The following is a 23,425-nucleotide window of genomic DNA, read 5'->3' on the forward strand; positions in this document are numbered from 1 at the left end:
GTAATCCCTGAACAAGCCAATGACTGATATGCCATGTTGAACGACTATAGTAGAATGGAGAGGAGCCCTCTAGAATAGTACTTTTATTTTTTCTTTAATGCCATTATAAATTGCATAACCCATTTCAAACCCAGTACTTGTGGATGTTCAATCAATCGCTTTCTTTCCATTCCAATCTCTAAATGAAGATTTATTCCTCACCTAAGCAATAAAAATGTATGGAAAGACGAGGCAGTGCAGCTAATATAATAATAATAATTAATCAGCAACCCCTCCATATCAATTATTAAACCCACATGGGATTCAAAACCAGTTTGAAATTGAATCCATATATAGTTCGCTGTCAAGCTTACTGGTGCAAATAGGTTGAAGAGTAAACAATAGTCAAAATTAAGTGTCTGCACATGTTTCTTTCTTTCAGGTGCTGAAATTCAATGAAGAACGTGATTTTTGTCTTCCTGTAATGAGGGAAAAGCCAATTAGTTGTCATTTGTCAGTTCCTTATATTAGTATGATTCTTTATTATCAGTTTCCCGTGTTCCGAGCAGTTGCTATTCAGTTGCTACTAAGGTTATTCTATTTGCAAAAGATAATATTATACCTACCTTCATTTCTTGCAATGAAGAAAGGCCTAGCCATTAGACAATGCCACTCGTGAGTTTGATGCATTGATAACACCAATATGGATTACTACAAGCGTGTGCTGTGAAAAAAAACAAGTCATGAGTTGTATTGTTCCTATGCAAGAGACACTGCATTAACATTACTGAGATCTTCGATAAATCTGAATCTGAATCAGTTAGCCCCTATGGATTTTTGTTAATATTTGATTCCCTCTGTCTCCTGAACTCCCAATATATATTGAGCTAATCTCAGTGGAAGGAAGGTATATCCAAAGACTCAATTGTATAGAGTCAATCCAAAGTCTGAGAAAATGGCAGCCATCCCTTTTAGCCCAAAATCTCATTCTCATCACCAATCTCGCTCAAAGAGCTTGCCCTGTAGACCACACCCTCTTATTCTACAATGCAATCAACACTTGGGAAGTTTAGAGGCTTCAGCTTCAGATTCAACTTCCCCTTCATCATCATTGTTCAGACAAAAGCTAACTGGTCTGCAGACATTGCATGATTGTATTGAAAAGCTGGTTCTGCTGCCTCATACTCAGGAAGTCCTAGTCCAAGAGCGTCAAGAAAAGTGGGTTGAAGAGCTTTTGGATGGATCTTTAAGGCTCCTAGATGTAAGTACTGCTGCAAAGGATGCTTTGCTTCACACAAAAGAATGTGCACGAGAACTTCAATCAATTATGAGAAGAAAAAGGGGAGGTGAAATGGAGGTGGCAGCTGAGGTCAGGAAATTCTTGGCTTCTAGGAAGGTAGTAAAGAAGGCAATCCTCAAAGCATTGGAGAATTTGCAGGCAACTGTGAAGAAAGCAAAATTTTCTCCAAGCAACAAGGATCACCGAACCACAACCTTGGCTAACTTGTTCAAAGATGTAGAAGTAATCACTCTTTCCATATTGGAGTCACTGATGAACTTCATCTCTGGATCAGCACAAGCCAAACCAAGTAAATGGTCTTTGGTTTCCAAACTCATGCACAACAAAAAGGTCACTTCTACACAAGAATCAGAGCAGAATGAATTCTCCAACGTGGATGCTGCATTGCAATCGTTTGTGTTTCACATGACAAGAAAGTCTGACAGTGTCAATAATTTGCAGAACCATTTACAAGATTTAGAGTCAGTCATTCAAGACTTCGTGGAAGGACTTGAAACTCTTTTTAAACGTTGTATCAAAATTAGAGTTTCTCTTCTCAACATCCTCAATCACTAGCTGTACAAATCCGTGCCAATGTTTTGTGATTATGTCAATGAAATTGGCTCCTAATTTAGATGATAATCTTTCCATACCTTTTTTTTTTTTGTTTTCATATGTTGTTTATTTCCTCAGTAACTCTTTCTGCATAATTTTTTCAATTTGATGCATTTTCCGTATCAAATTGGAAAGCTTTTTCGTTATGGCTATAAATCTAGCCTCTGAAGTGTATATGGTTATCAGCAAGTGTATTTTAAATTTTTCCTGCATCATTTTCTACTGTGAGTCACATTGCTAAATGACATCGTATCATAGACTTTGCTAATAACAATCCCTTCAACAAAGTGCTAACAGTTAAAATTTCTCAAAGCACTGAAATATCAAGCTCTCATAGCAGAGTGCCAGAAGAAGTCACTGTTTCTCTTGCCCTTACAAAATCATTCCCCTACAACCAAATACTCCATGTTGTTACACCAAATATAGATCTTAATGCTTCGCAAGGAACGTGTTTCCAACAATTCACTCTTCATATCTAGAATTTTAGATTAAAAAAGGATAATTTTCATTAGTACTTAGTCTGTAATCTAATTAGGGCTCATTTATGTAAGGGCACAAACCTAAGGAAGAAGGTTTGAGCTTTCCAATTACAAACAAAATGGTAAAAATGACAACAAAGCGAGTACATGATTTCTGAGCTGTCCTTGCATTTAATTTTCTGGTCACAAGATCACAAGAAAATGCATTAAGAAATAACTAATAACTTCCACTTGGAAAAAAAAGAATATTCTGCAAACAAATATTAATGTTTTGAAGCATAAGAAATTACCACTAACCTCCACTTATTGTTGTTCACATGTCAATTAAACATGTAACTTACAACATACAAAATGGAAGCAGAAGAAGATTAATTAACAGAGGTATTGAGCTGGGGACAATAAACATTGCCACCAAGAAGTAGCCAACATATTACTATATCAGAAGATGAAGTTTTCTCTTGTCGTGAATCTGTCCTGTTGTAGGTAGACAATTTCATAGACTTAAAATCAATTATGTTAGGAAACAACTCTTCTCTTCCTCCAGACAGAAGCTCACATTACGATGCATGCATCACACAGCATGAACTAGTGTATTGTCAAGATATGCCACTTTGCAAGAATCCATGTGATTCCCAACTCACAAGTAAAAAATTGAGGGATGAGTTGGAAGCATGATGCTTTATGGTTAAGATGCTGAGATCCAAATCATGATGATATAATTGCATACTCATCAGGTGACATTGGAGGAAAAAAAAAATCCTCTTGTCTCCCTTATTCTGTTTCTTCATTTGCTATATATAATACAAATGCCTACCATAACAAGTCAGGCTTTGAAGCAAACTCTACACATCACCTTCTAAGAAGAAAAAATGGCAGTCATTGAAAAGAGAACACAAAACTCTCTACATCTTCGCAGCAACAGCTTGCCCTCTGCAGCTCACCCTTTTGTATCACAATTTGAGGAGCATTTAAGAAGATTGAGGGCTTCTGAAGCCACTTCTTCATTGTCATCATCTTCAGTGAGCCACAAACTTAACGAGATGCTGGATTTGCAAGATTACACCGATAAGTTGCTTCAATTGACGACTAAACAGCAAGTTTTAGCACAGGAGTGCAATGGAAAATGGGGTGATGATCTACTAGAAGGGTCTCTTAGGCTCTTAGATATCTGTGCTGCAGCTAAAGATTGTCTTCAGCAATCAAAGGAAAGCATGTGCGACTTAGTGTCAGTCATGAGAAGAAAGAAAGGCAATGAAACAAGATTCGCGGTTGAAAGTGTAAAATACTTAGCTCTGAGGAAGAAGATCAAGAAGCAAATTCAAAAGACCCTGCAAAATTTGAAGCACAAGGACAACAACACTTCACCCATGCTCAACTTCCTAGATGAAGCAGAAGCAATCACCATGAGCTCATTAGAAAGTTTGTTACTTTTTATCTCTGCTCCAAAAGAACATAGCAGATGGTCAGCAATCTCCAAGTTGGTGCGGCCTAAAAGAGTTATTTGTGATTCTCAGGAATCAACCATAAATGAATTTGAAAAGGTGGATGCAGCTTTGAAGTCTTTCATCAGTCACAAACCTTCATCCATTGAGAATTTTCAAAGTCATATGGAAAATTTGGAGCTGTGCATCCAAGATCTGGAGATAGGAGTTGATCACCTCTCAAGAAAATTAATCAGAAACAGAGTTTCCCTTCTCAACATCTTCAACCACTAATCATAGTATCTATATGATTTTTGTGCACTCAATTTTTCTCCATGAGCGTCACACAAAACTGTACATGAATGTGATCTAATCTGTTTATAATTTTACTGAATACATATTATTTAAGGATCAAACTATTGTTACTCCAGCATCTATTTCTTTTGTTAAGTTCCTTTTTTTACCCTCAACATCACACCTCCACCAATAAAACAGTTAACATACTTTTTTGACTTCTAGAGTAAAAAGAAGGAAGAAGCAGCATTTGTTAATCAAGTTTTATTTATTCTCTCTGGGAAAACCAAAACTAAAGTTGGAGAAGCAGCATAAGCAATTTTAAACTTATGCAAATCATGTGCTGAAGGCATATATTAGCTGGTGGTCATACAACTGCCATCAGGTTGATGTTTAAATCAAAACCTAATGTCTGCACATGCTTTCATGTTTTATTTTCTAAGGATAACGAAAAACAATATAGTTTTATAATCAAATACAACGTGCTTGTATATTAATGTTCATTAATTAGTATATATGAAATTGGGGACACAGCAAAACATAACCATCATTTTTGAGATAGACAGGTAGGATATCAGTTTAAATTATTAAAATATCATTTGCAGAGTTCCCAATTCCCTCATTCAGTTGTAGATATATCAACATCAGAAACCTGCAAAAATGCTATTTTATCAAAAAAATTGTCCCTGTGATTCAAATGAAACTTATATATATAATTAACGGCACACTCATTTGGTGACATTTGAGTGAAAGCACTCTCATCAGTGTGGAATTAAAGTGGAATGAACACTTTAAAATGCCAGTTTTATGTTTTTCTCATGACCCTAAAATGACTCAATGAAACCTATTGGGTTACAAGGTTATAACGTATTAGGATGTATCATATCATAGCATGGAGGAAATAGACGGGAAGGAAGAAGCCTCAGTTTCCAACTCAAGACTCTACGAACTTCATATTGCCATTTAGAAGTCCCATGTTGTTAAGAATATTAGAGAAACTAGTCTTTATAAATCTTCTGAGAAACATGTCAGTTCGCCGAGCTGGATAACGTCAGCTTGTGACCTGAGTGGGGGCAATAAGGTGGTTGAACAAGGCTATGGCTAGCTAAGCTGGTCTGGAGCCTGCAACTTGCTGGCTTGCCCACTCCAAGTTAGGAGTTGAGCCATGGGATCTTTGCGAAGGCTTGGATTTCCTGGTTACTAGATATGAGGGCACAGCGTGAGGCTGGTTTCACAGAGCAGCGACAACCTCCGGCTCTTGACAGTGGAGGGATAACAGGCTGCTGCACCTTCAGTCCTAATCAAGCTTGGTGAGCCTTGCTCTTGAACTATCACCTTTTTTTTCTTACCCCAACTTAAGGGGTTCCATCAATAGACTAGAAGAGTATTGATCAAGGTATACTGTAATTTATAAACTTATTTCAAAAGATTGTCTGCAGCATATACAAAGGAGAGCATGCATGAATTTCAATCAATTATGAGAGGTGGGGATCACAACTGAAGGTTAATAAGTTGTTGTGTTCTTGAGACCATCTTCAAAGCCATGGGGAATTTGAAGGTTGTTCGGACAACTTCTCTTCTAACATGTTATAGGATGTTGAAATAGTCACGTTTTCCATGTTTGAATCATTAAATAAACATATTAGAATATAATAGTTGTTTCAAGGAAAATAACTAGACTCACTGAAATAAAAAACACATTTTATTGACAAATAATTATATACTCTCTTAAATCTGTCTAAATATTAATTATTGACGAAATATTTTACAAATTCTACTATTTTATTTAATTACGGATACATCAGTTAGTAATGTATTAATGGTTTAATTTCTTGATGAATTTAAGATCGCCGGTAAGTTTCTTGAAAAAATCTATCCAAAATTTAGGAATTTCCTCTTCCAATTTCACTTCTAATGAATCGATGTTTTACTCTCTTGTGTTCCTCTCTTCCAATTTCAGGATTGATGATGATATTATTTATCAAACCTTTATGTTAAATTAGCATAATTCTATTTTTAACATTCATTAATATTTGACTGTGTTTTTCATTTGTGCTGAGTTATTTAATTTAATGCATTATTAAAATAAATTTAATTTTGAAATAAATAATATTATAGAATTCCTTTTATTTTACCATACAAAATAAGATATGCAGGGGAAATTTCAAATACAAGTTATTTGTGTTCATGAGATGCCAAATATTATATGGACATACAATATAATAGGATTCAGTTATTATAGTATGTAAAAGCAGTTGAGAGAGTGAAATACCAATATTAGATGCATACAGTCATCTAAATTTGGCTGGAAATTTAAAATTTGATACAAGTTTAATAATTCTCCAAAATACATGACCAGCTAAAGATTTAAGGAGGCCTACAAAATACAGGTCATGATAAAATAAGGCTAGAAGTCCTTTCAAATTAAAGAGTTATCTAAATTAAGAACTAGTAGAAGTTCTAAGAACTCGGAGCTGGGTCTTCTTCAATCTCCAACGCTTGCTCCAAAGGCACATTATCATCAGCTTCTGCTCACATCCAAGGATTTGGATGATCATCGCAAGGGGAAAGTCACACACATACAAAACACACGATTGCAAGGGTAAGCTAGGTATAAAAAGCATGTTATCAATCAAGTATTTCAAGCATGTAAGGACCATAACACCATACAGACTATGATCAAATGCATTTTGTTGATACCAATGACCAACCACGTGATTTGACCATCCGGACTAGTATGAAATGTCGAGTTCCAGGGATTTGTGCACTTATGGTGGCCTCTACTGCTTTGCAAAGTCATTGCCAACGAGTTTCACCCTTACCACACACAAGTGTAAGTCCATCCAAACTCATCTTGGCTCATAAATGGAAACACCCAAGACTAGGACCTTCTGCTATTCTCACCACATGACTCATCACTCTTTAATTGAGCATGGATGGTCATTAGAATGTCAGGATAAACCCCATAAGGACACTCCGGCCATTCATACGGTCAATCACAACAAACTACAGGGCACCACCATGCAACCTTCCTTGAGGATCATGAAATTACGTCCAGTAACCATACTTGTTACACTTACACCAACCATCACTTTGTTACACTTACATAATTCACATACTTTGTACATATGTGCTTTCAAACTATAATTCACAACGCAATACATCATACCTTTAATCATGTTGCACAATCATTCCTTTATTTATGTCATAAAAATAACTCATACATACTCAGACATTACATATTTTCACAGAAACATCACTTATTAACACAAATTTCTTTATAATCTTTAATTACCAATATTTAACTTATTCAAATAGCTTGGAGACCCTAACCAATGGCTCCCGAAGGGTTAAAAACCCCCCAGAACAACCTAAAGAACGTCCAAAACGGACATCCGAACCCCACACACTATCAAAAACAAAAACAACAGCAGAAAAGGACGCCCAACCCCCTTCAAAGGCGCCCGGGCGCCATAATTAAGGTGAAACAGCGCGTTGAAGGGCGCCCAGCCCCCCTCAGGGGTGCCCAGGCGTGGATTCTGTAGATTTTGCAGAACTCACCCACTCTCATTTCGTTTTAGGCCTTTTGGTGGATTTCTACCACTCCTAACTTGATCTATATGATGAATCAAACTTGCCTAACTGGTTCTACACATTCCTAATCCCATTCTTTAGTGTTTGTGCATCAATTCCTACTTCAAAATCTTAGTTTTCAACAATCTAAAGACTCAAATCTAGACGTATTAGGATGTATCATATCATAGCATGGAGGAAATAGACGGGAAGGAAGAAGCCTCAGTTTCCAACTCAAGACTCTACGAACTTCATATTGCCATTTNGAAGTCCCATGTTGTTAAGAATATTAGAGAGACTAGTCTTTATAAATCTTCTGAGAAACATGTCAGTTCGCCGAGCTGGGTAACGTCAGCTTGTAACCCGAGTGGGGGTAACAAGGTGATTGAACAAGGCTATGGCCAGCTAAGCTGGTCTGGAGGCTGCAACTTGCTGGCCTGCCCACTCCAAGTTAGGAGTTGAGCCATGGGACCTTTGCGAAGGCATGGATTTCCTGGTTCCTAGATAGGAGGGCACAGCGTGAGGCTGGTTTCACAGAACAGCGACCACCTCCAGCTCTTTACAGTGGAGGGATAACAGGCTGCTGCACCTCCATTCCTAATCAAGCTTGGTGAGCTCTTGCTCTTGAACTATCACCTTTTTTTTTTTTTCTGTTTTAATGCATCGCCTCCCATAACTGACGAATATATTATTAGTATCAGGAGATTTCTTATGGGAGACATTGCAGTAACATTAATGAGGTTATGTTTTGTTTCAAATCTTGATTCGTTAGAACTTCATCAATTTGTTCTCTTAATTTGTAGAAAAATGGAGACCTCTTCTTTACCCTCAATTAACACTAATAGACTACAAGAGTTGCAACATCTGCATGAATGTGTTGAATATTTCACTCATTTTCCCTTAGTCCAAAACCTCTTCCCCATGAACATCAATACTCTTCCGCATGTGGTTTTGGAATTCAAGAGTCCCAAAGATGTACAAATTATTAATTTATGAATTAACATTAATTAAGTATAATAATTGTAGATTGTTTATTTAAAGGTTTATGATTATATTGATCAAGGTATATTGTAATTTATAAACTCATTTCAAAAGATTGTCTGCAGCATATACAAAGGAGAGCATGCATGAATTTCAATCAATTATGAGAGGTGGGGATCACAACGGTCAATAAGTTCTTGTGTTCTTGAGACCATCTTCAAAGCCATGGGGAATTTGAAGGTTGTTCAGACAACTTCTCTTCTGACATGTTATAGGATGTTGAAATAATCACATTTTCCATGTTTGAATCATTAAATATACATATTAGAATATAATAGTTGTTTCATCGACAAATAATTACTGACAGTCTCAATAAATATTAATTACCGACAAAATATCTTACAAACTCTATTATTTCGTTTAATGACTGATGCATCTGTTAGTAATGTTTAATGATTTAATTTCTTGATGAATTTAAGATCGTCAGATAAGTTCTTTGAAGAAATCTACTCAAAATTTAAGAATTTCCTCCTCAAAATTCACTTCTAACGAAATCGAGGTTTTACTCTCTTGTGTTTCCCTCTCCCAATTTCAATGGATTGATGATGATATTATTTATCAAACCTTTATGTTAAATTAGCATAATTCTATTTTTAACATTTTTTAATATTTGACTGTTTTTTTATTTGTGCTGAGTTATTTAATTTAATGCATTATAAAAATAAATTTAATTTTGGAATAAATAATATTATAGAATTCCTTTTATTTTTTACCATACAAAATAAGATATGCATAAGGGTAATTTCAAATACATCATTTAGAAGTTATTTGTGCTCATACAGTAAAAGCTATTTAATATTTAAACTTATTAGCATTTCTAATTTTGTTGATGGCTTAAATTACACTTATGTTTGGTTTTGTTTAAGAAGATAAAAATGTTTTAAGCAGATAGAAATACATTTGGTGTTGTATGATCGAGGGGACTCATATAAAATCAGTTTTTTCAATTTGAAATTGTCCAACCATATTTTGACACGTATACAGTGTTAAAATTGTGTCAAAAATTGATGTTAAAATATCATTTTCCTTGTTTTTCAGATCTATATTTTAGCAGAATGGCTTTCGCTTACACAATAAATGTTCACTAAATGAGGTGTTCCGAAAGGCCTCATCTTCCATAAAGAATCACAGTGAAAGATATAATCAAAATTGAACATTTTCTGATGAGTGTATTAATCAAAGTGGAATGAACACTTTAAAATGCCACTTTTATGTTTTTCTCATCAACTTAAAATGACTCAATGAAACCTTTTGGGTTACAAGGTTATAATGTATTACGATGTATCATATCATACCATTGAGAAAATAGACCGAAAGGAACAAGCCTCAGTTTCCAACTCAAGACTCTACGTACTTCATATTGCCATCTGGAAGTCCCACATTGTTCAGAATATTATACAAATTAGTCTTTATAAATCTTCTGACAAGCATGTCAGTTTGCCGAGCTGGGTAACGTCAGCTTGTGACCTTAGTGGGGGCGTCAAGGTGATTGAATAAGGCTATGGCTTGCTAAGCTGGTCTGGAGGTTGCATGTTGCTGGCTTGCCCACTCCAAGTTAGGAGTTGGTCCATGGGACCTTTGCGAAGGCATGGGTTTCCTGGTTCCTAGACTGGAGGGAACAGCGTGAGGCTGGTTTCACAGAGCAGCGACCACCTCCGGCTCTTGACAGTGGAGGGATAACAGGCTGCTGCACCTCCATTCCTAATCGAGCTTGGTGAGCCTTGCTCTTGAACAATCACTTTTTTTATTAATCTCTCTGTTTTAATGCAAACTGAGTGCCAAGATATGGATCGAGTTTCAATACCGGGCAACATAATTCTAATCTATACATATACATTTTTGCTCTGACAAAACATTGCTTTATATTATAACACAAGATGGAACTAACAGCATAGAAAATGGTGCATATTTGGGAACACTGCATAATCATCGCCACCAACATATTAGTATCAGAACATGAAGATTCCTCCTGTCCTTAATCTGACCTGTTCTAGGCAGACAATCATAACACTCAAAAGTCAATTATGTTACTAAATAACTCCTCTCATGCTCCAGACAAAAGCTCCCATTACAAATGCATCCATCACACACCGTCAACTATTATATTCTCAATATGTGCCATTTTGCAATCTGCCATGTGATTCCCAACTTATAAATAAAAAACTTGTGGGATGAGTTGGATGCTTGGAAAGCGTTTGAAGTGATGATGCTGATATCCCAATCAATATGATAGAATTGCATACTCATTAGGTGACATTTGGGGAAAAAAAATGATTCCTTGTCTCCCATAATGTATAACTTCACTTCCTATATATAAATCAAAAGCCAACCACGAGAAATCGGGCTTCCAATAACTCTCTGCAAATTACTTTCTAAAGTATCTGTTTCTCAAGAGGAAAAAATGGTACCTATTGAAAAGAAAACACAAAGTTCTCTGCATCATCGCAGTACCAGTTTTCCCTCAGCAGCTCACCCTCTTGTATCACAATTTGAGGAGCATTTACAAAAATTGAGGGGTTCTGAGTCCACTTCACCATCATCATCGTCTTCAGTGAGCCACAAACTCAGTGAAATGCAGGATTTGCATGACTGCATTGACCAGTTGCTTCAATTGCCATTGGAACAGCAAGCTTTAGTGCGACAATGCGATGGCAAGTGGGTTGATGACTTACTGGAGGGGTCTCTCAGGCTCTTGGATATCTGTACTACTGCTAAAGATTTCCTTCTGAAATCAAAGGAAATTCAAAAGACCCTGAAAAGTTTGAAGCACAAAAACAACAACACTTCAAGTACGCTTAGCTTCTTAGATGAAGCGGAAACAATTACGCTGAGCTCACTGGAACATTTGTTAATGTTTATCTCTGGCCAAAAAGGACACTCAAAACCCAGCAGATGGTCAGCAATATCCAATTTGATGAAGCCTAAAAGAGAAGTTTGTGACTCTCAAGAATCAAACACAAATGAATTTCAAAAGGTGGATGCAGCCTTGCAGTCTCTCCTCAGTCACAAGCTTTCATCTATTGAGAATTTTCGCAGTGATATGGAAAATTTGGAGCTATGCATATATGATCTCGAAATAGGCGTTGATCACCTCTCAAGAAAATTAATCAGAAACAGAGTTTCCCTTCTCAACATCTTCAACCACTAATCCTAGTATCTACTTGATTTTTGTGCACTCAATTTTCCCCCACGAGTGTCACAATTGTACATGAATGTGATTACATTTGTTTATAATGTATTAAATACATATCGATTGAGGATCAAACTAATGTTACTTCAACATCTACATCTTTTTAATGAAAGTAAAGAATCATAGAACGGTAAACACTTTTTTTACTTCTATAGTCACAGAAGTAGAAAAGCAACTACTCAGTAACATTTTTCTTTTATTTAGTTCACTTATAGATGTTATAGTCTATTGCTTATTATACATTTATGCACATGTAACAGCAACCGATGGCCAGCGTGACCTAAGCCTGTCCTTTAGCCATCGAACAAGTCTACACATNCACACGAGGGGTGACAGTGAAATACATTTTTTAAAACACTAATTTTCAAAGCAGTCGTTGCAAACCGTGTGTTGGATGATAGCATATTAATTAGGTGTCAGGAGATTCCCTGTGGGAGACATTGCATTAACATTAATAAGGTTATGTTTGGATTCCAATCTTGATTTGTTAGCATTCATTAATGTGAGACTCCTTGCATCTTCAGTAAATGTCCATTATACATGTTGAGCACATGGCACTGGATGAAAGTTGAATCTCAACTCAATTTGTTCTCTTACTTTACAGACCTCATGTTCCTAACCATTAGACAGTTTTGTATTAAATCAATGAGATGCAACAGAAACACAGGCTCAGGTTCCACTTCACCTCTCTCCCTTCTTCCATTTTTCATGGATTTATGACCGATTAGATAATAATGAGTCAGATTAACTCATTTTTTTTACTTTTACTTTTTTATGGTAAAATTTATTTATTTATAGCTGAGTAAATATTTTGTCAATTATATATAGAAAAGAAAAATTAATGTTACCAAGGAAAATGAAACTCGACTTATTCCCAACCCAAAAATATTGATCATATCTTACATTACATTGTAATTTATTTATTATATATAAGCATCATATGAAAAAATTATGGTAGAAAAATAAGAAACAAAAAATCTTATTCAATCTTATTCAATCTTGGATCTTATTATTCATCTTCTTCATTTATAAACTCTATCTAAGTAAGTTGAACTGAGTTGAATTCACTTATTAAATTATCAATCCGTAATAAATAGAGTCAGATAAAATACTATGCTGTTTTGACATATGTTTGATATTAATATTTTTGAATTAGTTTCTATTTAATATCTTATTTTGTGTAGATCAATGATTATAAAATAAATTAAACAAAGTTAGTTGGATTTATTGAGTTTTAAATATATTGTTCTTATTTGCGATCATATATATATATGCTTATCTTATTTTAAATAACTTTATATATATATATATATATATATATATATATATATATATATATTATAGTGATTATACATCATGATAGATTGCCGTATTTAAAAACAACTAAAACAAGAACACCAAAATAATATTACAAAATATAATAAAAATAAATAATTCAATTAAGATGCTATTGACTTTCACAATCTTCAATATCCTTATTTGATGGTTGAATTTCACATTATTTTCCATGGGCATTTTATTGTTGTCAACTATACTATATGGCTAGACGGCTATAGAAATAGGACTGAGCGAAAAAAACCACTAAGAGGGAATGATCAGCCACATAGGTCTAAACCTAGAGAATCCAGATAAGAAGCGTGAGGATCGTCCGGTCGAACATGATTAGTAGGTAATGTTCGATGATTGGACATGAGAGTTTCACTAAAAACTATAAATAAAAGTTAAATGTAAAAAGGTTAATGATCACGTTTAGTGAGAATTTAAAACTTTATCGTAATCCCAAATTAGATTATTACCAACTTAAGCATTAAAATGATTTGACATATACACTTGAACAGTTTGAAGTGCAAACAATGAAGAATTTTGACTAAGAACATTCAAAATTACCTAAGTTAAGTTGGAGTAAAAGTGTGAAGGTATATTTTATGAAAATATTCAACTATACACCCGAAACACTAATTATTCTTCTTTTAAATCTTACTTGTAGGAATTTGTTCCAATATTAATGTAAAATTCTCAACATCATATATTTATGTAATGCCAAAAAATTTAGATGTAGTAATATATTGCATATTATTTTGGGATTAAAAATATAAAAAAGAAATAATTTCTTTTGTGTTTAATTAAATAACGTGTCTTTGATTTCAACCATAAACTTATTGTTACATGTGTTAATTACATCTTAATCACAATATTCTGCTTACTTTTTTATACATATTCGACCAACATTAATATAATTGAATTTCATATAAAATATCATTATAAACTTTGATATTTTGACTGATATCTTAAAGTTTATTCGTCATTTTTCATTACATAAAAATTTATTAAAAATAAAAGATAAAATAAAATAATACATGTAGTGTATGGGGTCCGGTTAGACCGATCGGAAAGACCGGAGGAAGTAAAACCCATTTGCAAGGTGACCGGTCGGTTGGACTTAAGGTCAGAGGGATGATGGTGCAGAGAAGCATTGATGGGAAACCATTGATCAGGTAGAGACACTTTTTCTGAACTATATTCACTCAACTTCCCGATTTTCTATCTAACTTGAACGTCAGAGTGTTCTCTTTGCAGGACCCTGGTCAACATCTGAGGCAACATCTGAGGGAACGTACAAAACGATCGAGTCGGACGGTCAGAAGCAAGGGTAAGAATTAAATACATTGGTTTCGAACTCCACATACAAAAACAATACAAATCATAAAGAACCAAATCAAATCTATGATAAAAATTATACTTCACGAAACATCAACAAAATTTACATATTATAAAAAAAATCTAAATAAATACATGAGATAAAACATTAAACTATTTATATTGTTCTCCTTTAATCAAGATCGACTTCCTCGCACGACCATCGCGTTTTATTCACCGCTCCAACACAATTGACTGTACTCCTACCCAGCTAATTGTGCTCCAACCTGGTCGGTTGTACTCTAACCTTGCCGACCGCACTCTAACGCAACAGACCATGCTTCAACCCAACTGCCTCATACCCTATGCTTTTTAGCCCATTTCTGATACTTTTTTCCATGAATTACTTGTCGATACTTTTACTAATGTTCCACTCATTCCATGTGAAAAACTAACCAGAACAGCCAACTATATAGCTCCTAGGTTGTTGTTGTCCACCTATAGCTTCAAGGTCAAGGTCATGTCGACCACTTACCAAACAAGTCAAAGACATTTTCCACCATGATCAAGCTCAATGGGTGCAAATTAATGCCTCATTGGATAGCGTTCTTTAGTCCTCTATTGGTGCCAAATTGCAGCCCAATTTAAAATTATCGAGTTGAATGTTTTATGATGGCGTACCACAACTTTCATTATCATTCAATTAGCTTGAAGTCGTCTCTAAATTTCAAGCTCCATGACTTCAGTAATATCATTAATGTTAAGTGAAGTCGTGTTTGATTCAAATAATTTCATCACTTACACATAAATTGTCGATACACGAATTTATCTTCATTGATAAAAAATTGTGTTACTACACCACAACTTCTTGCACAACATTTCTATCTTAGTATTTTTTTTTTTTTTTAAAATATCTCTTTACATAATTTTTACAACTAATTGCACCATTTTTATAAAACCTTGAGAATGGAGGAGGTAAAGGGGTATTTAGAGAATATTAAGTTATTTTCTATATGCTAATAAAATGTGTTATTTTACCTTTATCACACTTAAGTGGTGTAAGAAGAAATGATGAAGGTGCACAAACAATTTTCCATTCTTTGGATCCGGTGGTTCCGAATTGGAGATCCATAAAGAAGTACATTAAAAGATATAATCAAAATTGAACTTTTTCTTACGAGGGTATTGATCAAAGAGGAATCAACACTTTAAAATGTCACTTTTATGTTTTTCTCATCACCTTAAAATGACTCAACGAATCCTTATCGATTACAAGGTTATAATGTATTACGATGCATCCATCAGTTTCCAACTCAAGACTCTACGTACTTGATATTGTCATTTGGAAGTCCACCTCGTTCAGAATATTAGAAAAAATAGTCTTTATAAATCTTCTGACGAACATGCCAGTCCGCTGAGTTGAGTAACGTCAGCTTGTAACCTAAGTGGGGGCAACAAGGTGATTGAACAAGGCTATGGCTTGCTAAGCTACTCTGTAGGTTGCAACCTGCTGGCTTGCCCACTCCAAGCTGAGAGCTGAGCCATGGGACCTTTGCGAAGGCATAGGTTTCCTGGTTCCTAGACAGGAGGGCACAGCGTGAGGCTGGTTTCACAGAACAGCGACAACCTCCGGCTCTTGGCAGTGGAGGGATAACAGGCTGCTGTACCTCCAGTCCCAATCAAGCTTGGTGAGCCTTGCTCTTGAACAATCATTCTTTTTATGAATTATTTAAATCTCTGTTTACATTTTTACTCTGGCAAAACATTATATTATGACATAACCCCACAAGATGGAACTAACACCATACAAAATGGTGCATATTTTGGAACACTGCATAAGCATCGCCACCAACATATTAGTATCAGAACATGAAGATTCTTCCTCCTGTCCTTAATCTGACCTGTTCTAGGCAGACAATCATAACATTCAAAAGTCAATTATGTTACTAAATAACTCCTCTCATGCTCCAGACAAAAACTCCCATTACAAATGCATGCATCACACACCATCTACTATATTATATTCTCAATATGTGCCATTTTGCAATCTGCCATGTGATTCCCACCTTATAAATAAAAAAAAACTTGTGGGATGAGTGATGATGCTGATATCCCAATCAATATGATAGAATTGCATACTCTTTAGGTGACATTTGAGGGAAAAAAATGATTCCTTGTCTCCCATAATGTATAACTTCACTTCCTATATATAAATCAAAAGCCAACCACGAGAAATCGGGCTTCCAATAACTCTGCAAATTACTTTCTAAAGGATCTGTATCTCAAGAGGAAAAAATGGTAGCTATTGAAAAGAAAACACAAACTTCTCTGCATCATCGAAGTAACAGTTTTCCCTCAGCAGCTCACCCTTTTTTATCGCAATTTGAGGAGCATTTACAAAAATTGAGGGGTTCTGAGTCCACTTCATCATCATCATCGTCTTCAGTGAGCCACAAATTCAGTGAAATCCAGGATTTGCATGACTGCATTGACAAGTTGCTTCAATTGCCATTGGAACAGCAAGCTTTAGTGCGACAATGCGATGACAAGTGGGTTGATGACTTACTGGAGGGGTCTCTTAGGCTCTTGGATATCTGTACTACTGCTAAAGATTTCCTTCTGAAATCAAAGGAAAGCTTGAGTGACTTAAAGTCATTCATCCGCCGAAAGAAAGGCAGTGAAAATGGATTCGCAGTTGAATGTGTGACATACTTGGTTATGAGGAAGAAGACGAAGAAGCAAATTCAAAAGACCCTGAAAAGTTTGAAGCACAAAAACAACAACACTTCAAGTACGCTTAGCTTCTTAGATGAAGCGGAAACAATCACGCTGAGCTCACTGGAACATTTGTTAATGTTTATCTCTGGCCAAAAAGGACACTCGAAACCCAGCAGATGGTCAGCAATATCCAATTTGATGAAGCCTAAAAGAGAAGTTTGTGACTCTCAAGAATCAAATACAAATGAATTTCAAAAGGTGGATGCAGCCTTGCAGTCTCTCGTCAGTCACAAGCTTTCATCTATTGAGAATTTTCATAGTGATATGGAAAATTTGGAGCTGTGCATTCATGATCTCGAAATAGGTGTTGATCACCTCTCAAGAAAATTAATCAGAAACAGAGTTTCCCTTCTCAACATCTTCAACCACTAATCATAGTATCTACTTGATTTTTGTGCACTCAATTTTCCCCCATGAGTGTCACAATTGTACATGAATGTGATCACATTTGTTTATAATTTATTAAATACATATCGATTGAGGATCATACTATTGTTACTTCAACATCTACATCTTTTGAATGAAAGTAAAGAATCATAGAACAGTAAACACTTTTTTTACTTCTATAGTCACAGAAGTAGAAAAGCAACTGCTCAGTAACATTTTTCTTCTATTCAATTCACTTATAGATGTTATAGTCTATTGCTTATTATACATTTATGCACATGTAACAGCAACCGATGGCCAGCGTGACCTAAGCCTGTCCTTTAGCCATCGAACAAGTCTACACATNCACACGAGGGGTGACAGTGAAATACATTTTTTAAAAATCTAATTTTCAAAGCAGTTGTTGCAAACCGTGTGTTGCATGATAGCATATTAATTAGGTGTCAGGAGATTCCTTGTGGGAGACATTGCACTAACATTAATAAGGTTATGTTTGGATTCAAATCTTGATTAGTTAGCACTCATTAATGTGAGACTCCTTGCAACTTCAGTAAATGTCTATTATATATGTTGAGCACATGGCAGTGGAAGGAAGTTGAATCTCAACTCAATTTGTTCTCCTACTTTACAGACCTCATGTTCCTAACCATTAGACAAATTTGTATTAAATCAATGAGATGTAACAGAAACACAGGCTCCACTTCACCTCTATCCCTTCTTTTCTCTCACACAATGTTAGCTTTATTTTAATAAACGGAACTAGAGTTATGCAGTTCTTGTTTCTGCATGAGAGACATGCTCAGCAGTACTCCAGCCATTGTTTAAGACATCAAGTAGTCCACACGTGCAGATCAATTTACATCATTGAATGCAAGTTTTTTATGGTAAATGGTCCTATATGAAAAACTTCAATCATCGAAGTGAGAGAGAAAAATTGAGCAAAGTGTTAGTTGGAGAGTTTCCATGTGGGGGACACTTTCCTAGCAATTATGTGATCATGTTTAGATCCAAATCTTGATTTGTTAGCACTTATTGATATTAGTTTAAGGTGAGATTCCTTGTGTCCTCAACACCCTGTTATATATATATTGAGAAGATGGCATTAGCAAGAAGGTAGATCAAAAAACTGAATTCTATTCTCAACATCTAGGCTTCTCTTCCCCTGAGGAAAAAATGGCAACCTCACAGTTGAACTCAAAATCCCATTTCCATGCTCGTTCAAACAGCTTACCCTCTAGACCACACCCACTTATCCTGCAATGCAATGAGCACTTGGACAGGTTAAAGGCTTCCCATGAAACCTCCTCTTCCTCTTCAACCCTTAGCCACAAGCTAGGAGGGTTGCAAGATCTACATGAATGTGTAGAAAATTTGTTCCAGCTTCCCCTCACTCAAGAAGCACTTCACCGTGAGAGTCAAGAAAACTGGGTGGATGAGCTTCTGAATGGATCCTTAAGGCTCTTAGATGTGTGTACAACCGCCAAAGACTCTCTACTGCACACAAAAGAGTGCATGAGAGAACTTCAATCGATTATGAGAAGGAGAAAGGGGGGTGAAGTAGAGCTCAGATCAGAGATCAAGAAGTTCTTGACTTCAAGAAAGGTGGTCAAAAAGGCCATCTCAAAAGCCTTGGCGAATTTGAAGGGTACCCCAAGAAAATGCAGCATGTCACCTGCAAACAAAGATAACCAAACAGTAGCTTTGGTTAATTTAATGGAGAACGTGGAAGTGGTCACTCTATCAGCATTTCAGACACTACTTCATTTGATCTCAGGGAGTGCACAATCAAAGTCAAGCAGCTGGATTTTGGTTTCCAAGCTAATGCAGACGAAGAAAGTGGGGTGCTCAAAGTTGGCAGATGAATGTGAATTTGCTCAACTTGATGAAGCATTGCAGTCCTGCATGTTTTCTCATACAAGTAAATCTGATAACATGAGTAGACTGCAAAACCAGTTGGAGAAAGTAGAGTCGCTTGTTCAAGATCTTGAAGAAGGTTTTGAATTTCTGTTTAGGCGTTTGATAAAGACCAGAGTTTCCCTTCTTAACATCCTCAATCACTAGTTAAGATCATTGGAGTATCCAAATTTTGTAATGTATATATACAGAGAGATAAATTGAAACATTTTACTCAGAATTTTTGTTGCAATGTTATTATTGAGCAATGATCATTTTGACAGCCATGTTATTTCATTACAACACGTCCATTCAAGGAATTGAACACTTAAATGTAAATATTAAGTAATGGTTGGTTCATTAAAGTTCCATATCGATCGATTAATACGAGGAACAAAGTTGTTTTTGGATTTTCACCACAACTCAATTGGTATTTTAGATGTATGTGAAGAATGACAAAAATAACATTAAGATAAATGTACCAAATCGTATATCGTATAGTAATAGAGTGCATAGTATTGATATCGTTTTCCAAAATACTAGTTTTTGTTTAATTAAACCATGATTATTTATTAACTAAGGTGAACAACGTTGAAATTATGAAAATAATTAATTTTTGATAAAATAAATCTAAAATTCTAGAAGATAGTTTAAAAACATGATTGTTAAATTATGACGCATTCTATTTAATGATTTTCACACTCATACGATAAAATAGAAGTGTGGAATGAATTGGACCGAACTTCATATATTCTTTAACCTAATACGATGGGATCTTTCCTTATCTACAAAAATATTTCATAAATAAAATTAAGCACTTTATCATTTCAAAATTATTTAATAAAACTACTAATAAAGGATAAAATACAAATATTAAAAATAATGGTAATGAAAATGTATCACATGTGAATATTTACAAATAATAATGAATACATAGGCTTATCTACTATCAATAGATAACGAATAATTTAATATTCTCATGTAAACAAATAAAAATATTAAAAATAATTTAATATTCTCTTGTAAACAAATAAAAATATTAAAAATAATTTAATTTACATTATATTTTATATTATTTATAACTTCATTTAGATTTTCTTTTTAAATTTATAATTTTTTTAGATATTCATTGATATTCATAAATAATTATGGATATCCAGCACATGGATAACATGTCAAAAAAAAATTGTTATAGATCAAATAACAAATAGATATTATTCATGGCTGATAGTTTTTATCAATAATGTTGTGATTTTTTCAAAAGAAATTTACATTTTTGTTAAACGAAGAAAATTTGCATGAGAAATCTTACTTAAATGAGAAACAGAACCATATTTGTATTCAAATTCATTTTATAATAAAAACATGTCATATAACACGCAACATGAAATACAATCAGGAAAGTTATAATGTAAGAATTTCTATTATTACCTCAAAATACAACTTTGTAAAGTCCAAAAACCATCATATAATATTCCATTCTTCCATCAAAACTATCTAAAAAACTTAAAAATTATTGATTTTTGACAAATATAACTTTGAATATCTATTTCTTGATGATGTTTCTAGAAGGAACTTGGAAGAATGGTTGGAGAGCAGCCAAGAAAAATCTCCTAAAACCAACATCGTCCACATACTCAACAATAATAATTGCATTTGCAACTTCTTTCCTTGATTTTTTCTGCATCCAGTTACCATTTATGCTGTTATATTCTTAAACTAAACTGGATTAATATATATAAACTAAGGTCAATTTACAACCTAAACTTAATATTCTCATCAAAATCAAAACAAGTCATGGAAAAATAGTACCATTTGATAGTATTTTGAAACTATTATATACACTGTTGGAAGTCCCACATCGACTAAAGATAAGGCCAATTTATAATATATAAGTGGGGTGCAGACCTCACCTTACAAGCCGGAGGGTTGAGTTAGGCCTAAAACTCTCTTCTAACATACACATTAAGGTTGAATGCATTAAGGTATTAGATAATTGTATATCCGAGTTAAGAAAAAGCATGAGAATGTGAAAAAGTAATGATTAGAAATTCAAGTTAATTGAGAGTCCTGTATTTGATAAAAATAAATAAAACGAAAAATATATAATTATAATATATAAATAAAAAGATTCATAAAATCTTTAATTTAAAATTTTGTGTTGAAAATTATTAGAATCATTTTATTTGTACTTGTTTACTCAAACTTAAATTCTCTGATAATTTGGAAATAAAATAGTTCAGAATTTGATTGAAGAATGAAACAGAAAATGGAGACAGGTAATGTAATTTGAATGCATTTCTTTGAACATGAAAATAATGTTATTAGCCTTCTACTAATCAGATTATGATTATGATTAGCAGCAAAATATTAGCAAACATGGCACGTGAATTTTGTCACTTTGTACCTTGTTTTCTTCTATTTACACACCCACCCTCTAATTTGCCAAACGTTAAAAACCATGTTAAATGTTAAATCTATGATAAATATTCCTCATTATATTTGTGGGACACGTGTCCGATCTATGTCAAGAGCCAAATGAAACCAAACAATTTATAAATCAAACAAACAAAATACGTTAAAAAATTAGTTGGTATTGTCTGAATTCAAAAATGGGAAAGTCTCTTCTTCCAAATTTTGTAAATTCATCATAGATGACTTTTTTATAATTGAAAATTGAAAAAAAAAAAAACTCCATTTAAAAAAAAATAGCGAAAATAAAGTTGATTATGAATAAATATTTTTTGCTTTAATCTTATATTTTATCCTAAATAATCAACTAGTAACTATTTTTTGTTTTAATAAGGTTAATTGAAATCCAATTCTCTATAGATGAGGAAGTATATTTCTCATAATATAATTAATTAATATTAAATCTACAGTAAAATAATTGTTTATGTTTAATTTTGGTTCAAAAATAAACTTTAATTGAATCATATATAAACTCGATTTATAGAATTAAATTTCCATAATAAATTAACTAATAGATAAATAAATATAAATATTATTTTACAAACCAGTTTGAATTATATTTTTTAATATGATATAAAAGTTAATTATTTTATTATTTGTTCTTTGTTATTGGTCTAAATGCAGAAAATCAAGTTGAAATTCTCCATCAATCTCTCTCAATAGTGAGTGTAATCCTTATCTGCTTTCAATGTACCCTTCAACGTGAATCGTCCATCTTCCCATTCATTATGATCCCTACGTTGGATTGTAGTATTTTGTTTCTTTTGAACCCTAAATTCAATTATTATTATTATTATTTTTTAAGTACTTCTCTTTACAATATAAATCAAATTGTTTTGTGCCCTTCATTCTTTTGTCGACATTATGTTACATTACATGACACTTACAAGAGTTTTTGGAATCGGAAATTCACTTTCAAAGTAGATTTCAATTTGAAAACTTTAATGGATTAAATTCATACCAAAAAACCATTTACCTTTTAATATCGAATATTTATTTGATTTTAAATTTTTTAACTAAAATAAACTTATTGGTGTATATGGACTATATTTATATTTTTGTCTTACTTTATTTCGTATAAAATTATTTTTCTGTATATGTTTAGGATTCAATTTATAAATAATTTCAATGATATACATAATCATAATCATTTCTCATATTTTGCTGTCCTATTGATTATAGTTATATTTTTTAAAAATTTAAGCGATTGTTAAATTATGTAATGAATTAGTTTACTTATTTGTTATCAAATTAAACACAAAATTCAAAGTTAAATAGAAAAGGTAATAAAAATAATATTTAATCTCCTAAACTTTTCTTTATGAACTTTAATTGACACCTAGATTTTTAATTTTATTCCAGTTAATCCTTAAAAAATATTGATTTT

The 23,425-nt window shown here is 33.8% G+C and overlaps 5 protein-coding genes across 5 annotated transcripts; all 5 read left to right on the top strand.

Moving 5' to 3' along the window:
- The first annotated feature begins 734 nt into the window (after nt 1-734).
- LOC106778356 lies at nt 735-1,897 on the top strand. The gene has a single exon (XM_014666319.2). It carries the CDS (start codon nt 935-937, stop codon nt 1,832-1,834), a length of 900 nt encoding a protein of 299 aa, XP_014521805.1. The 5' UTR covers nt 735-934; the 3' UTR covers nt 1,835-1,897.
- Nucleotides 1,898-2,597: 700 nt separating this feature from the next.
- LOC106778367 lies at nt 2,598-4,225 on the top strand. The gene has a single exon (XM_014666331.2). It carries the CDS (start codon nt 3,222-3,224, stop codon nt 4,065-4,067), a length of 846 nt encoding a protein of 281 aa, XP_014521817.1. The 5' UTR covers nt 2,598-3,221; the 3' UTR covers nt 4,068-4,225.
- Nucleotides 4,226-10,098: 5,873 nt separating this feature from the next.
- On the top strand, nt 10,099-11,993 carry LOC106778376. The gene has a single exon (XM_014666338.2). It carries the CDS (start codon nt 11,083-11,085, stop codon nt 11,827-11,829), a length of 747 nt encoding a protein of 248 aa, XP_014521824.1. The 5' UTR covers nt 10,099-11,082; the 3' UTR covers nt 11,830-11,993.
- Nucleotides 11,994-15,901: 3,908 nt separating this feature from the next.
- On the top strand, nt 15,902-18,448 carry LOC106778385. Its single transcript, XM_022778127.1, has one exon. It carries the CDS (start codon nt 16,804-16,806, stop codon nt 17,656-17,658), a length of 855 nt encoding a protein of 284 aa, XP_022633848.1. The 5' UTR covers nt 15,902-16,803; the 3' UTR covers nt 17,659-18,448.
- A 97-nt stretch (nt 18,449-18,545) lies between these two features.
- On the top strand, nt 18,546-19,807 carry LOC106755982. The gene has a single exon (XM_014638220.2). It carries the CDS (start codon nt 18,847-18,849, stop codon nt 19,732-19,734), a length of 888 nt encoding a protein of 295 aa, XP_014493706.1. The 5' UTR covers nt 18,546-18,846; the 3' UTR covers nt 19,735-19,807.
- Nucleotides 19,808-23,425: the final 3,618 nt, after the last annotated feature.

The sequence above is a fragment of the Vigna radiata genome, chromosome 2, assembly GCF_000741045.1.
Source record: "Vigna radiata var. radiata cultivar VC1973A chromosome 2, Vradiata_ver6, whole genome shotgun sequence".
Classification (NCBI taxonomy): Eukaryota; Viridiplantae; Streptophyta; class Magnoliopsida; order Fabales; family Fabaceae; genus Vigna; species Vigna radiata.